This window comes from Paramisgurnus dabryanus, chromosome 23, assembly GCF_030506205.2.
Source record: "Paramisgurnus dabryanus chromosome 23, PD_genome_1.1, whole genome shotgun sequence".
Taxonomy (NCBI): Eukaryota; Metazoa; Chordata; class Actinopteri; order Cypriniformes; family Cobitidae; genus Paramisgurnus; species Paramisgurnus dabryanus.
The window spans coordinates 5325142-5343487 of NC_133359.1; the positions used below are offsets into that span (position 1 = coordinate 5325142).

The following is an 18346-nucleotide window of genomic DNA, read 5'->3' on the forward strand; positions in this document are numbered from 1 at the left end:
AAAGTTACAAAGGGGATTATTTTACTACAGAACAGTCAAGTTTTAAATAGGAAAAATATCGAAACTCTTTGGTTATTTTTTAGTGTGATGCTAATGGTCTAATCAGATTCAATGGATTATGCTAAGCTATGCTAAAAGTGGTACCGCCAGACCCAGAGATCGGCTGAATGGATTCCAAAGCGGTAAAAATCAAATGTTTAACTCTAGGGGAGCTGGAAAATTTTCAAAAAGTGGAGTGTCCCTTTAATGTTATATTTTTGTCCGAGCTTTGACCTACTAGTCAGCACATCATATAAGTCACCTTCCAATGTTTCTTTATTGTCCTTTCTCTATACCTTTAAAAAATGTGGCACAACAGATTCATTTTGTAAGTGTTTGCTAAGGAAAGGATCACTTTTGTAATTGCTCATTTTGAGTTATAAACTTTTTGTCAACTAATCCCAGCATTTCTGGGGATTTAGTTTGCACCATTAAGCAACCAAACCACTCAGAACAATGCATAGAAACGTAACCAATCAGCATTTTTCTGGTGAATTTTGTATGGCCAGCCAAGCATCACTTCATATTGTTTTTTTGTCAGAAAATCTGGATGCTGTGTCCTAATTTCTACGCTAGATGGCACCACCGCGTCTCCACAGATCATAACCTCTCGCTGCACTATTGAAAAAGTAGTAATGAATGAATGAAACCTTTATTTTATTTGAATATAGTGAAATCAGGAGCACTGCTTCGCTTCGACTCAAAAACAAACATGTAACAATACAAAAATGAAAGTCAATCTAAAAAATAAAAAATATCAGTTTTGTTAAAGGATATTTATTCACTAACCCCCATACCTATTCCAGTATATTCGTATAATAATGTTAATCTGACTGGCAGTCTACTTATAATTTCATATCGTGTAATAGCACACAAACAAGTTTTTCATTCTTTGAAGCTTATTTTGAGGCGATTCATGTGGTTTCTGATTCTGTGTGTCAATGGGTCATCAGACTCTGTTGTGAAGTACACAGACACGAGTGGAATGTTGTAGAGAGGAGTGAGATGAACACAACTGCTGTCATTACTCCCTCTGATCTTTAACTAGTATCACTAATATCACATTCTTCAGTTATTTATAGGGTACTTTAGAGCTTATGGCCGCCCAATGGAAAATATGATGACCCCAAAGTATATGACGATATAGCATATCTTCCCCAAACATATGTAACATATCTCGTGTGTTATGCAGTTCAGTAAACAAAAGCTTTAGATTGCAAACAGTATAGGAATAAGAGAAGGATATGAAGACATTAAAATTAAATCCCATTTAAACTGTTTGAGTAAATGCTGATTAAAATGTATTAGGTAGGGTGTTTCATCTCAACCGCAACCTTTAAACTTATTTAAAGATTAAAATCATACACTATCAAGGTAAAAAATCGTCCCTACCTTTTCACCAACAGCTTTCACTATTTAGGTATAGATATTGGTACCCATGTGTACATTTGAGATAATAATATGCACTCTTTGGTATTAGTATGTATGTACCTCTGAGGAACTAATATAAATATGTACTTTTTGAAAGGGTACCACCCCAGTGACTATTTTACTTTTTCATTTAGCTGACTATTTTTTGACAATTATTTCTGACATTGAACGGACAAACTGATGTGGTTTTTGTTGCCATTTGCTTTTGGAGAAAAACAAAATCAAATGGACTTTTTGCCCCAATGGCCTTGGGCCCCATTTACCATACAAACATAAATTAGGCAAGTTACACAAGTACCTTAATTTTCGGCAACAAATAGTTTATGGTTGAAACAGGGTTTGGCTCATATTGTTATTCGGTAGCTTTGACTAGCTTAGCTTAAATCTTGTTAAGTTAATTAGGTTAGCAAGCCAACAAACAGAATAATATTGAATGCTTTATATGTAATAATAAGATCCATAATAGACAGAGATGACTGTTTAGGCATGTGTTGATTGATTAGATTGTGAAATAATCTAAACAAGGCCTTCCAAACAAACGCTCTGACATTTTTCAGCTAACACTTGCGTCACTCCGGCCACATGGCTTGTGTTAGGTCTGTGAATGTAATTTGAAGCAGAAGATCATAAAAGCACATTTCTTACCCGTTAGTTGGTTTAGTTTGTTTGGAAGTTATTTTTGATTGTTAACATTTTGACATACTATAATAAAAAGTAAAGTGTATTCTAAAATATATGTATTATAATCTATAAGTATCAACATTTTTAAGTAAAAAAATTTAAGTTATTATTCTTAGTTTATTTTAACTCATTTCATGAGATTTCTCATCAATTAAAACAAAACATTTAAAATGTGTTTCTGATTTTTGTGGTTCTTATGGTAATCTGTAATACCGCCATTATCCACTAGATGGCGATTTATAAAAAATAAAGCAAAAAATTATTAAATAATTTTACAGTCCATGAATGTTTTGACAAATCGTTCTGAATCTAAATTCTAACAAACTTTCTTCACAAAAACGCAACTTTTTGCAAAAAAAATTTTTTGGAAGAAAAATACCCATATTTAAGAGTTTATAAACAAAGAAAAAAATAAAGATAGGACAAACCTTTTTTTTCCTTTTTCATTTGTTTATTGTTTGTTTAAAAGCAGAGGGTCTGTTCTTTTATTTGATATATTTGTATGTTTATATATTTTTAGAAGAAAAGTTTCCTGGAAGGCATTTTGTTAAACTTTTTGTGAAAATCACCAAAATGCTAAAATTTTTAGTTAATTCAACTCAAATTCAAATATTAGGTTTTTACATCTTTTTTTGAGTCAACACTAATATTTTTAAGTTGAATAAACTCAAAATTTTAAGGCAACCAGATTACTTAATTTTTTTAAGTTGAACCAACAAGTCTTTTTTACAGTGTTCAAATATATACATTTATAACTTTTTTATGTGTTTATAAAATTTTATAAAGTTGAACATGCAACTGTGACCGCATTACATCAGTATTACTCTGTCTGTATTACACCTCATAGCTGGTAAAACTTTGACTTTATTAATATTTTATCAACCCATGATCCTGTGGAAGACAATTGGGCTTGGAGAATTGGTGGATGACCCCTTAAATGTATTTTATTTCAGAACAAATGTAAATCTTTTTATACTTTAAGTGCAGTTGAATTTTAAGTAAGGACTCTTACTGTTATTTTACTTCATCTCCCTTCAGCAGTGATCCTAAACCTCCATCTTGTTCTAGAACATGACATTTATCTCATACCCAAGTGATGGATGGTGCATGTGGGAGACTCGCTCCTGAGTTTTGCAACTCCTTGGCAGCTAAAGATGCCAAATCTGTCTCTGAAATAATTTTGAGCATAAGCTTTGCCAAAAACAGTGGGCTATTGCCCTGTAACCGAGACTCAGTCTCTGTAACAGCAGTTGTGGATTTCTGAACATTTTGTAAAGTTTGGAAGGAGAATAAATGATGTCACATAAATGAGGTCCAGTCACATTTACCACTTCACTGCAAATTGTATGTAAATGTGACCATGCCTTATATTTAAATGAATTTTAAGCCTGTATGTTCAGCATCTTGATACTGAATGTCTTGTCATATCACAGTCACAACCAGCAGTGTTCTTCATAAACAAAATTGGTGTGTATGACATTATTTTACACAGTGAAAAATATACATAAGCAGTCTGTCCGGGAAAGTATGACTGGTTTATCCTGCTGCACTGATGGTTCTCGCTGGAGATTGTGTAACTCTATACAGTCTCAATAATCAATATCTCAGGACATTACAAGCTAGCAATTATAATGATGGTCCTGCCAGCCAACCCAGCTCTTAAAAATAAAGGTGCATCAAAATGTTTTACACAGCGATCCCATAGAAGAAACATTTTGGTTCCCCAACTTTGACTGAAATAAACTTTATCCACAGAGAACAAAAGAAAACTTTGGAAAAACAGAAAGGCTCTTCAGATGTTAAAGGTTCATTATGGAAACATACAGACAAAAATGGCATTGCGTGTGATATGACATAACAGAGCATCAATACACCAACCCTGCATTGGGTCAAAAAGGGACAAGCCCAACTCGCTGGGTTGTAATTTAACCCATGCTGGGCTGTTTTAACCCATTGTTGGGTCAAATATAAACATTTTCTGGGTTAATTTCAACCCAGCTGCTGGGCTCGTCCCATTTTGACCCAACACCCAGCATTTTTAGAATGTAATGCTGGAGATCTTTTTAGTTCATAAACTTTCTGTCCTGGGGCTTAAACTAGTATACCTCAATCTTGGTTAAGGTTTTTTTTTTGGACAAAATAATAATAATGTCCCATAAGCAGACACTGGATTAGGGACCCAAGCCATTTAAACCATAACATTGAACAGTTGGGGTGAGTTCTTTCGACATGGGTGCATGCACACAAATTACCCCAGCAATGTGGCATTGAGTTTTCTACAGATGAAAACCATTTGCTTTTCATAAGAAAGTATAAAAACTAGGGCTATCAAAAGATGAATTGCGATCAATCGCATACAAAATGAAAACTTGTTTTTGCAAAATATATGTGTGTAATTATTTTGTATATATATATATATATATATATATATATATATATATATATATATATATGCATGCATGTATTTAAGAAATGTACTCCTTCACAGACTGTTGCATGTACAGCATTCACACTGGATCTATTCTTAGTCTTGCGCTTTTAGTTAAGTGGAACCAGACAGTGTTGCTGTATTGGGTGGGGTCTCATGGTGTGGAGTAACCTTACGTATATCATTAACCCTATTTTTAGCTATTCCCGAAATATGTCTTGGGAAACATCTGAGATTTATCTTAGAGGAGGATTAGTTATGCTAGTGCCGTTTCTAGCTAACTTAAAGGGATAGTTCACCCGAAAATGAAACTTCTATTCAATTCAATTCAATTTTATTTATATAGCGCTTTTCACAATTTGGTAATTGTATCAAAGCAGCTTTACATAATAGATGTAGTGAAAAGCACAGAAAATCGACAGATAGCATAACATAATACACGATAGCACAAGCAGCTAAATTTGCTGTGGCTATAAATCAACATTATAATCAAACGTATTACTAATGTAACGTATAGAAGTTAAGCCCAAAAAGGCTGCCTCCCCGGGTTGAAAAACCCCCTAGGAGAAAAAAACCCCGGATTTTTTCCGGGGAAGTAAAAAAAGTCCTAGGAGGAAAAAACCCTTGGGAGATATATATATATATATACACATTGAAACGGAAGGAGATTAAGCGGAGATTAAGCGGGTTCTGCCGGTGGTCTTTGGTCAGGCATCAGCTGGACATCACGTTGAAGAACAGCCAGTAGATCAGAGGTGTGCCGACTTTCACATTTACCGGAACTGGATCTGTTTGTCTTATTGTCCTCGTGATCGAGGACGAGACAGGGAGAGAGAAACAAAATCTTATTAGCGTAGGGGCCGTTCACATAAAAACCAAGTGTCACACAGTAATGTGGATTTTAGTCAGCTCGGTTCCGGGCAGGCTAACTATTGCTGGTTAAGTGTATTACATATAGTTGATGATTTTAGAAACAGAGCTCGTTTGACTAAGGCCAGAGGCCCCACTGCCTTCGTTAATACTAACGTACAGTGGCAAGCGGTTCTGTATGACATACTATTTTTAAGGCCAGGGGAAAAGGCCAAAAATTGCAAACCGACCATATTTGGCAATTAAGACTCAATCGACAACCAATGCAAAGTTTCAGCATATTACTAAAGAGTATTAATGACATTTACCATGTTTTGGAATGTTGACGAAAAAAAAAGGTTTTAATTTATTCATTAATTTATTTATTTATTAGGTTGTACAAGCTAGCTATTGGGAGATAAGTACTATTGCTAAAACAAACTATGCGAATGCCTTGTTAAAGAGAAAAGTTTTATTTAAAGTTAGTCTAGATTAAAGTCTAGATTTAAAGTTATCTACCGTCTCTGATTTTCGGACGTCGGTTGGTAAATCATTCCATAGCTTAGGGGCTAAGTAGGAAAAGGATCTGCCACCTTTAGACACTTTTGATATTTTAGGGATTATTAAGAGGCCAGAATTTTGTGACCGCAATGCACGTGATGGATTGTATTCTGATAATAATTCTCTAAGATATGAGGGTGCTAGGCCATTTAAGGCTTTGTAGGTGATTAGTAATATTTTAAATTGTATACGATATTTAACTGGTAGCCAGTGTAAAGATGCCAGAATTGGGCTTATGCGGTCATACTTCTTAGATCGAGTAAGAACTCTCGCAGAAGCGTTTTGAACTAGCTGAAGCTTGTTTACCTGATTTGCATGGCATCCTCCGAGTAACGAGTTACAATAGTCTATTCTAGAGGTCATAAAAGCGTGGATAAGCTTCTCTGCATCTGATGCAGACAACATATGGCGTATTTTTGAGATATTTCTAAGGTGGAAGAATGCTGTGCGGCAGACATTGGAGATATGGCTGTCGAAGGATAAATTTCTGTCGAACATCACACCTAAATTCTTAACCGTGGAGGTTGGCACCACAGTGCAGCCATCTATGGGCAACTTGTAGTCTGTCATATTATATTTGTAGCGATTCGGTTCAATAACAAGTATCTCTGTCTTATTGGAGTTTAGCATAAGAAAGTTCTGTCATCATGTTGTTACAAACCTGTAAAAAAATTTTTTCATAAGCCCCATTCAGGAAAAAAAATACTATGGAAGTGATGGGGCTCATGAATGAACATTGCTCAAAATATCTTCATGTTCATGAGAACAAAGAAATTTATGGGTCAGTGACAAAAACGGTTTGGCAAGATGAGAAATTCAAAAATATTTTTAAAAACTTGTTTTAAAAGCATGCATCGGGTTTATTTCAATGCACATAGTGTATTTATGTTGATTTTATGCTATACATTTTTTTATTTTTATTAGCCCTATTTACTTCCATAGTAGGAAAAAGAATACTATGGAAGTGAATGGGGCTCGTGAATAAACATTCCTCAAAATATCTTCCTTCGTGTTCATGAGAACAAAGAAATGTTTGGGTCAGTGACAAAAACGGTTTGGCAAGATGAGAAATTAAAAAATATTTTTAAAAACTTGTTTTAAAAGCATGCATCTGGTTTATTTCAATGCACATAGTGTATTTATGTTGATTTTATGCAATAAAAAAATTACATTTTTGGTTTGGCAAGATAAGAAATTCAAAAATATTTTTTAGGGATGCACCGATAGGATTTTTTTGGGCCGATACAGATTTAAACAGACAACTTCTGGCCGATACCGATATTAAACACTTGTATACACTACTATACAGCTGGTCGATAAGCTAGTTTATTTCTGCATCAAATTATTTTTACTGAACATGGATTGGATCTAATTAACATTCAACTGACCAACATAATAAGAGAGGCACAAATTAAGCTAAAACAAATATAATAAGACAGCATGACAACCTTAAAAGGTAGTTTTTGCTATTCAGCATTTATTTTATTAACAACATTAACTCATTTTTTACATATAATGGATTTATTTATGCAGTTAATTAATAAACAATCGGTATCGGCCTTTCTCGTGCTATTGCCGATATGCCGATGGTTTCAAATTCATCAAAAATCGGCCGATAAATATCGGTGGCCGATACATCGGTGCATCACTAATATTTTTAAAAACTTGTTTTAAAAGCATGCATCTGGTTTATTTCAATGCACATAGTGTATTTATGTTGATTTTATGCAATAAAAAAAAATGTATAAGCCCCATTCACTTCCATAGTAGGCAAAAGAATACTATGGAAGTGAATGGGGCTCATGAATGAACATTCCTCAAAATATCTCCTTTTGTGTTCATGAGAACAAATAAATGTATGGGTCAGTGACAAAAACGGTTGGGCAAGATGAGAAATTCAAAAATCTTTTTAAAAACTTGTTTTTAAAGCACGCATTAGGTTTATTTCAATGCACATAATGTATTTATGTTGATTTTAAAAAATTACATTTGCACCATTTTTATTAAAAGTAAGACTGAATGGACCTGAAAATGTCAAATGGTGAAAGAATGAGAAATATTAAATATTTTATCCACCTTGATGGCATGTAAGTGTAATTATAAAAAAATCATTTTAAAATATCATTATGTCACTGTTTCTAAATGTAAATTTTAATGCGTTTTTGTAATATTTGTCCTGACATATACTGAAAACAGCTCTGTTTTCTAAATAATCTTTGACAAATGATGTTAAAATGTACGTAAAAAAAATTACACTACACTAGATGGTTATATTTTGTTCCACATATTTTTATGAATATATTTTCATTTTAAAAAATAGTTACACCAAGTGACATTTTTGCAATTATCCCCCAAATTTTCTTTCAAAATGAAATAAAACCAGAAATTAGACTTGGTCCTCGAAAAAGAGAATGTATGCAAGTAATCTGCAAATTTATTTTGAGATTTTAACCCTTTTACATTTAATTAAACCATAGGGACACAAAATAATTTACATCATGTCACTGACCCTTATAGAGGTAGGTTTGTAACAACATGAGAGTAAGTAAATGATGAGAGACTTTTATTGTGCACAGTACACACACACAAAACTAAATAAACACGCACATTTGTCACAATATCTTTAAACCAGATTATATTAGTTAGAATAGATTATGCGTAAACCTTTAACGTTGACTGGAAAGCCACACTGTTTCTCACAACATTAAACATGCTCTGCTCGCCAGCAGAAACTTAAGGTTTCATTTAACGAGCACACAGTGAAGTGTTGTTCATCTCTCTCATCCCTCTGTGTGATTTTTAAGCCAGTCCTACCGAGACAAACGGACATGAGAGGCGGTCTCGTACTCAAACGTCTTCTCTTTGTGCTTCAGCAGCTTACTGTAAAAGCAAAGCCAGGGTCGTTTGCAGCCCAAATTTATACAGTTCTGGATTTCATCGTCAAACTTTTAGCATCCAACATGAGGTTCAAACGGAATGGTTCGTACACGTTAAATAGGTAAGCAATTTAAATATCGACTACGTGAAGATGTTGAAATAAGAACGCGTATGCATTGTACTCGACTGACTCAAGTTTTTGCGGGGAAACGCGTAAATGTTACATTTGGTTTATTAGTTCAAACGCGTGCGGTGTTACTTTGTTGCAACATTTGTAGCGTTCGGGTTCCGCTTCCATTGTTGTGTTTCATTCCGTTAGAGCCACATGTGTTTCCGTAAGGTCACGCAGGACGTTTGATTCACTAAACGTTTCCACTACATGACAAATGAATACAAAGGAGATAAAACAACAAATTGCTGATGGGTTAAATGTAAAACGCTGGCACGTGTGAACTAATTTGGGAGTTTTATTATAGTTTGTTAACAGCTTCAGTGGTTTACACGTTTACGTTAAATCCTAACGAAACGTGAAACGGTGAGGGTTGATGTTGTTTGGTAAAACATTAGCGTGTAATATCTGCTTTTAAAGGGGTGGGGTGTTTTTGTTCCCATTTACTTTGAGAAAACCGACAGAAACGTATAGCATCATCCGTTCCGACTGCCACCCAGCAACTGGTATTCATTTGTTTCAATGAGTCGAATATTTAGGCTTGAGTGACCAGTCCATTTATGGTCATATCATTAGTACACACACAAAGCTGTTTTTCTGTTTTAACATGCTAGACTTGATACACTTAGGTGTAGAAATCCTTATTGCTTAACTGAATATTGTCTTTAAAATTCTGAAATTTCATTCAAAATGTTAGCCGTCAACACTTTGAGATCATGCAACATTGTTTCCTATCTGGTCATTTTCCACAAAGTTTTTCCTCTCATGTTACCACCAAATGTGTTTCCTATATTGGCAAGGTCTGGGGAAAAGATTTGGGGTAAAACGGTTCAGCACTTTCATCACAAAGGAAAGGTTCTTATCGTTGAACAGGCGCTGTGGTCTCTGGAGGTTCTGCTCTGTAATCGCTCAATGCTGCCAGAGATTACGTCATCGAGTCTGGGAGACAATCACTGTGGTTGCTGCTTTGTTAATGCATAGAGAAGTAAGGTTTAAGGGTTGACATGGTGGGTGATGTTATTGTTTCCTCAGGTACGGGAATTGGTAATCTGGTATGCATATTTATTTACATGGGTACAAAGACAAAGGAGATACAGCTTAAATTTTACACAATCAAATCAGAACCAGGATAATAAATGTGACATTGATAGGAACAAGATGATGTTTTTTAGTGTTGGCCATCCTGTATGATCCCTTTGTTAACCAGATTGGTATTTAACTTTTAATTTTTTCAAAATGTTCATTTTTGGGTGAACTATCCCCTTAAGTTTGTATACAACCCATTTATTTTAAAATAAAATATGAAATTATAACTATTATACAGTACTTTGGTCACAAGTAGGATATATACCACACATTAAAGTGAAAAATTTGATTTTATCCATGTTTAAGTGCTATAATTGGTGCTTTTATCAACCTAGAAAATGTGAAAAAGATAAACCCAGTAACTTAGTTTGCAAGCATGTGGAAAAATAGGTAATTGAAATTTGGCTCCCCTTGTGATGTCAGAAGGGGATATTACCGCCCCTTAATCTGCACTATCCAAACACGACACTGCCATTTAGTGCAGATATCAGCTTATTTGCATTTTAAAGGACACACCCCAAAACGGCAGATTTTTATCTCACACCTACAAAGTGTCAGTTTTAACATGTTATAATAAATTGTCTATGATATTTTAAGCTAGAACTTTGAGGACACCAAAGCTTTATTTGACCTAAAAAATAATAATAAAATGTTTTCCTATGGGGTGGACAATATTGAAGGAAAATGCGATAACATGCTATACAATGTGTATGGGCTGCAATATGATTTAAAGGGATAGTCCACCCAAAAATGAAAATTCTGTCATCATTAACTCATCCTGATGTTGTTACAAACCTGTATACATTTCTTTGTTCTGCTGAACATATAGGAAGACAATAAAGTAGGAAACAGAAGCACCATTGACTTCCATAGTAGGAAAAAATACTACTATGAAAGTCAATGGTGCTCAACCTATTGTACAACCTGTTTATATTATAATAAAATGCATTTAATAGCTGATTTTATATTTCTGGAAAAAGCATCACTCTCTCCGTCCTACCAGTCTCTCTGCTAAATTCATCGACCTAAAACTTCGAGTATACATTACTTTTTAAAGTATCAAACTTATTAAGTTAATGCAAACCAATGCAATATTCACATTTGTAATATTTTTAATATAGGCTATCACACAGCCCTATAGGCGAAATCGCTCACATCAGCATCAACTTTATTATTTATTAGCAAAACAATCGATCATGTTCCCTTTAAAATTGCCAAAAATGTATTTTTCTAGTTATATTTGTTTTAAAAAGCATTTGCATCATAGATTTCTTATTTCACCAACATTATTCACTTATCTCCAAGTACCGACCCACTATAAGTGCGTTTCTGTTGACGTTTTGCATATGTTGTTGAACACCGACAGCACACTCATGGGAATAAATCCCCAAAGGAAACATTTGCTGTGGCTGTTTGGGCGCTTAAAGATTCCTGGCTCAGAATTTTCCTGCAGTGGTCCGTCATCAGTTTGCAGCAAGTCGATTTGCCAACCCAGCGTTCCCGCCTCGAAGTCAGAGCCAACGGGAGGGTGAGACAGGGAGGAGAGAGAGAGCGAGCGAGTGAGAGAAGATGGGAGGGGGATACAGACAGGAACACACAAGTGCTGAGCAACCGTATGCGCTGCGCTCGCCTGCTGCGGACGTTTGTGTTTGTTTGCTGACTGAAGTGTCCGGTGTTGTCGTCTGCCAAGGGGAAATCGCCACCTAACAAAAGCTTCACTGTGTGTAGTCCAGCAACCGAATACAGAGAGGAGAAACTAGAGAAAGTGTGCGGAGAACCAGCTTGCGTCTCCGCTGCAGATCTGCAAAGGTGCAGTGCCAGGAGTTCATACTTTGATGGATGCCGCTCACCTGTAGTACATCTTGTGTATATACTGAAGCAAACCTTAAAGAGGACAGGACGAATTGATCGCTGACTACACAAGCTGTATGGGGGTTCTGGTGTGTTGTGACTGTTTCTTCTACAGGTACTTCGTTTTATCCTATCTGCATTTATTTGCAACACTTTGTTTGTGGTATCCTCATCTGTATGTATGAAGTCTCCTGTTGTCTTAAGTTGTGGATGTTCTTGATGCTGCGCCAGGTTACGGAGAAAAGCTCAGCGTTGTGCTATCAGACACGTAAGGACATTTGGTACCCGGGACAAAAGGGTAGTTAGCTAAAGTTCAGAATCAATACTTCTCATCCTGTTTTAACATGTGGGGGCTGCAGACCAATGTTCATTGGGACAAAGTGTCCCATCTAGATTTTTTTTGCCTACGGAAGACTTTGCCCTTTTAAATGTTAGGTTCGACCTCTGGCTCAGTTTGGAAAAGTTAAGCAAGGGGGGCTATTTGAAAGTTTGTGAATGTGTATCCTTTGCTTGTGGAAGCGTTGAGAGATGCTTTTTCTTTACATGCAAGTGGAGTTTTATATAATGCGATATATATAACTAATCCAGTATTTTTTGAGGATGCTGGCAAATGTAAGAGTCCCAGCTGTATTTGGGTATGCTTTTTGCTGATCTTTTCTCCTTTGCTATCTCCTTTAGTACTTATCTTTGACTTTTGTGTCGATGTACAGTCTATGTTTAGAGGTTTACTAAAGTTATACTTGAGTAAATGTACTGTGTCGTAATTAAACACAAAAATAAATAAGCTAGTGAAAACATACTTACATGAATATAACATGAATATTTATTTGTACTTTAAAAAATGCAAAGTAAAAACCTATTTTTAGCTACAAATTTAGAGACTAGGGAGATTAGGGATGCATCGCAATTAATCTATAGCTGAATAAAATATTTTTTTTTACATCATATATATGATGTAAAAATTTTTTTTTGCATCATATATGTGTGAACTGTGTATAATAATTACGTATATATAAATATGCACACATGCATGTATAATTTTAAGAAAAAAAATATATTTATATATTAAGTATTTAGATATAATATGAATTATATAGGGGTGTAGCGATTAACCGTGCAAATGCGCGTTTTCTCAATGAATGAATTTGAATAAATTACGGAGAAATCCAGGCACATCCAAAACGCCAGGGGGCGCTCTTGTGCAGAACCTCCCTTTGTGCCACAGAAGAAGTAGCATTACGAACGCTATTCCAGGAAATGTCTACAGGAATATTTATATCACTGTTCTTCAAATTGTTTCAGGTATTTTCATGATAATAAAGAATATTTTAAATGATTTGGTTTAACGAGTGTTGCTTTTTTAAATGCACGTTATAAACGACTCCAACTCGATATGATTTTATATTGATAAGGACTTCCTACTGACCAAATTCCGTAGTATACGCACAAGCTGTGCATTAAACAAAGAATCGCAGCCTTGCGATTCAGAATCGATTTCAGACAGGCATTTTTAATGTGACACGGTTGAATCGTTACATCCCTAGAATTATATATAAAAATACAAATGTACATACACATGTAAACATTTCTTAAATATATATGTGCAATGTGCATGTGTGAGCATTTATCTATACAAAGTTAATATATACAGTACACACACACAAACATCCCTAAGTTTGATTAGCAAACTAAAAATTTTAAGCAAAGGTATATAATCATTATTAAACAGAGATAAATAAATACTGTAGTTAGGGCTGGGCGATATGACCCAAAAAATTATCGAGAAAATGTTTTCCATATCAGTCGATATCGATAATTATCATGATAAATAACAAATCTTTACTCCTGTCAAATTTAAAGGCAGATTTTTGCTCCTGAATGAAAATTGTAAAAACCAGACAGTTAATAATGGTTTTAAACTACTTTTTATTCAGAACATGACAAATACAAAAACTAAAATCTTGTTTTAATGCATCTGTATTAAATGTAAATCTATTTGTTATGAAATCAACACATTTCTGACACAAGCAGCAGACTACTGTCCCTTTAAGACCCAAGACAGACTGCTTTAAGTTTCAATATACTGAGAAACAGCTGTTTATGTTCACTTAAACAAGAAAGTAAACTTAGTTCAGTGATCACGTGTGTGTTATACATATACGAGCTATACACGCTGATAAATGGATGACAAGAGTGTCACGTTCCTGTGGGAGCGCACATACCCAAACACTATATTCACTGCAGTGGTGGATCTGCTGCTTTTCCTCAGTTTCCTGAATTTGTGAATGTCCTGTAAATATACTTTTAAAGCTGTGCGGACGTGTGCGTGTGCAAGGCGGACGCTGAATGAAAGTACAGTATACTGCACGCACCTGTGTCTGCTGTGTTTGACGAACCCTGTTTGCGCGTCCAACATTACACACAAGAAAATGTTTCCGCGCATTTGGATTCCGTGATTCCGTCCGCGTTATCCGCATCGCGAAAATCATAGGTCTCTACTAATAAATGAATAACTTGCCTCATCTTCCACTCCTTCAAGTCTGACTGTCACTGTGATTGTAAACCAAGAGCGCGTGCCGCGTCCGGAAGTGCTCGCGCAACATTACGCACAGTGCGTAAACATTATCGATCACTTATCGAACTGTCCTTATCGTTTTATCGAAAAAGTTTATATCGGTAAAATTATCGTTATCGAATTATCGCCCAGCCCTAACTGTAGTCATTAAAACGTTTGTTTATATCTAAAGGTTTGAATTTGTTTTAAAACAACGCTAGATATATGACACTACGGCGTCTTGTAAACCTGTCTTTCTCGACTATGGTTGTCATCAATTGCTTTTCTTTTTTAAAATTGATTTAATTCCCAAAAATGGCATTTTGTATATTTATAACAATAACGTGAATAGATTTACTCGGTTAGATGGTCCAAATAAACAGCAAACCAGAAACCCATTAACCTCTTGCAATGTCATTTGTCTGATAAGATATTGTAGGGTTGACTATGGTACGAGTTCACATGCTGTATCTAAACACAATGTTTTGATGTATAACACTTTGGTCAGATGGTGTTGCTTAGCCGTTTTAGTTTACATTGTCAGTTGCACGTTATCAGTCCTTGGGGATGTTGGTTTAAGACACACCTGCTTTACACAAATAAGTTTGTCGTTTGATGCTCAGATGATACCATATTTTCAGAATCATGCAATCTGGGCTGATACGATCTTCAACTATTCTTCAATCGCATCCATGCAATGTTCACGCTGTAATAATAAATAAAAATCTCGCTTAAATTGTTTAAGGGCGAAGTTCCAACTCCCAAAATCCTGAATCACATCCTGTTTGGGATCATGTAAACAGAGACGGATATGCTTGCTTTATTTTTGTCTGAATTAAAACATTTAATGGTTCTTTAAATGTGGCCATAACTTGGTGTAAGATTTATCATGGGAGTAGTTTGTTTTAGGACTGTAAATAATATGTTTAAAAATATTCTGGTGTTGGAGTGCACTGCTATCTGCTAAGCCATCAAACCGGGGCGTCTATTTAATCAGATGTGCTTTAATTGGTCTGTGGCAGGCCAGTGGTTCCTTACTGTCTGCATTCTTCCCTAGCTTTGGGACAATCTCCTGCGACTATCATGTCTTGGGGTAAAAGACCAAACTTTCAAAACCTAAAGCTCGTGATCTTAAGGTTTGGATGTGTATTAAAAAAGAAAGACATTGCATGCAAACATGTAAGACCACAGGCGTACTTAAAAGATTGCATTACATGAACAAGTTTAATTTGCTGTCTGATTTGATTACTTTTATCTGAAAGTTTGGTAACAATGAATCAGTTTCACAGACTGAAAGCCAATATTATCTGCAATTTAAACTTTTTGGTTTGTAATAATAATTCTTTGTTATCCAAATTTATTTCACATCATCAAGATAAGACTGATTGATGCTCAAGTGATTTGTGGTGCGCTTTTCCAAATGGACATTTGTTGTTTTCACAGTGGTGGTGTAATTGCCGTCATAAATCTCATTGTTTCCTCTTCTTATGTAATAAGGGCCCAGATTTAATTTTGCATTTACATTTTAAAGCAAACGTTTTGCATCTACAAAAATTATAGTTTATTGTTATTGTAGCACACAAACAAATGTGGTTGTACTGTGGTCAACTGTTACCCCTCCGAAACCCCATCTCCCTGTTGTCACGCCCCCTCTCATGTGAAAATTGCGTAACCATCCTCCCACTGCGATAGATCGAGCTGCGGTGATCTCTCTCTTTCTTTCTCTCTCTGGCTCAGCATCCCGCAGCTGCAGTGTGAGCATCTAATAGTGTTGGCTCAGCATCCCTGCCCAAGGTCACTCCATTCATATTGGCCTCAGCTGGAGTCAACTCCACACACACGTCTAGTCGTTAAACAGTTAAATAGATCGACACGCTCCAAAGGATAAATGTATGCTCGGGTGGTCTACTCTGCAATCTATTTAATATGTTTTTTGCTTGACAGATCCGCTATAATTTTTTGAATTATTTGTGATATCTTGTTTTGATCACAAGACCATGACTCCCACTGACTCTCACAATCTGATAATTGGAGTGATGGTTGTTTTGCAGTGTTAAGCCTGGCTATAAATAACCATCAAGTACCTGCCGGAGGAGAATTGCAAGGCGGAAAGCAGTATTGCTCATCGCAGCAGGTTCCTGTTTACATGTCATCCAAAGATTGCATTTGTGCATCTAATTGGAGATGCCCGGGTGTCTGACCCGGGCAGGTACGCTTTGGATGGATCCGTTTAGAAATTGCAAGCAGGGGCACATCATACATATAAAAATGTATCTAATGGTTTTGAATTTTTAGTACACCTTATTAAGCCTGGCACCATGTTGATGCACACCCAGACGTCAACACACAAACGTGACAGATTCGTGACATGTGAAGGTTATGGATTCTTGTCAACACAAGTGAGCTATTTTGTCATTTTATGGACTTTCCCCCATTTAATGCTGATTCAAGACCTGTCTAAACCCACAGCACTCTGTTGTTGTGGATTCAGTATCTACAGGGATGCCCTCCCTGTACGGCAACATAAGCTGCTTACATGATAACAGTTTCCTTGAGTGTCACATGTGAGCCAGACTGCTGTTTACATATCTGCAGCCAATAGAAACTTGAGCCTGTCACCTGTTTTTGTTTGTTTCTCTTAAATAATTGATTCTCTTTCTCTATATGTCGTATTGAGCAAGGCGACAATGTTTTTTATCTGTTTGCGTGTTTGTGCAAGGCTGGGCGGAGACATGTTTACGTAAACGACTCCTAATGCGATTGTGGAAAACCTGTTGGGAAAATTTGGGCAAGATTCAGGAAAAGTAGGAAATGTGCATTTAAAGTGCTTAGGGGTTGTGTAGAGTTCTGTGAGCTTTGCTTGCCAAAAAATGAATCAATTGGAAATAAGGATAAAGGACAATGGAGTGAGTACACATTGATAAACATACAATAGAATAATATTAATACGTTGTTGTTGTTATTAGTTTGGTTATGTTTTACTTAATTACTTTTTTCCAATTTTGATGAAGAAAAAACAACCTCTGCACAAAAAGAAAGCAAGCTTTACGGTTTTGTTTTAAGGACATTTTGATGTATTTTGTCATATTTAAGAAAAAAATAAGTTATTAATTATTTTCCCGCCATTGATAACAATGTGTTCCTGGTGAGTTTTATGTTAATCTGCAATACCGCAATTATCCAGTAGATGACGGACTTACCCAATTTATAAAAAACTGAAGCAAAAAATATTTATTAATTTTACACTCCATGTATGTTTTGATAATCATTCTGAATCTGACCTCTAACAAAATTCCTACACAAAAAGCAATTATTTCTGCTTCTTGCAAAATAATTCTTATTATTTATACTAGGGATGCTTAACGATTAATCGCGATTAATCGTTAGCAGAATAAAAGTTTTTGTTTACATCATATATGTGTGTGAACTGTGTATAATAACTTTGTATGAAGAAATGTACACACATGCATGTATATGTTTTAGAAATGTGTATATACATTTGTATATTTATGTATAATTTATATATATATATAAATATAAATACTTAATATATTAAAAAAAATATAAAAATTATACATGAATGTGTATATATATATACATGTTTATAATACACAGTTTACACACATATGTGATGTAAACAAAAACGTTTATTCTGCTAACGATTAATCGTGATTAATTATTTAGCATCCCTTATTTATACCCATATTTAAGAGTAAAAAATATAGATAGGATGAAACGTTCTGTTCTTTCATTTGATATATTTGTATGTTTATATATTTTTAGAACATTTTCCTGGAAGGCATTTTGCATTTTTGAAAAT

General features: G+C 35.2%; 1 protein-coding gene across 3 annotated transcripts in view; it reads left to right on the top strand.

The window, feature by feature from the left end:
* The window catches only part of mob2a (MOB kinase activator 2a), a 50932-nt gene that overhangs the window by 8855 nt on the left and 23731 nt on the right, over positions 1-18346 (top strand). The window contains exon 1 of one of the 3 annotated variants that reach the window (XM_065292217.1): positions 8803-8987. The exons of 1 other annotated variant lie outside the window; for it this stretch is intronic. In XM_065292217.1, the coding sequence (XP_065148289.1) occupies positions 8818-8987 (170 nt within the window). In that variant the 5' untranslated portion in view covers positions 8803-8817. Of the gene's footprint in view, positions 1-8802; positions 8988-11662; positions 12088-18346 lie in introns of those variants that run through there. One more of the 3 variants, XM_065292219.2, reaches the window with a different exon arrangement.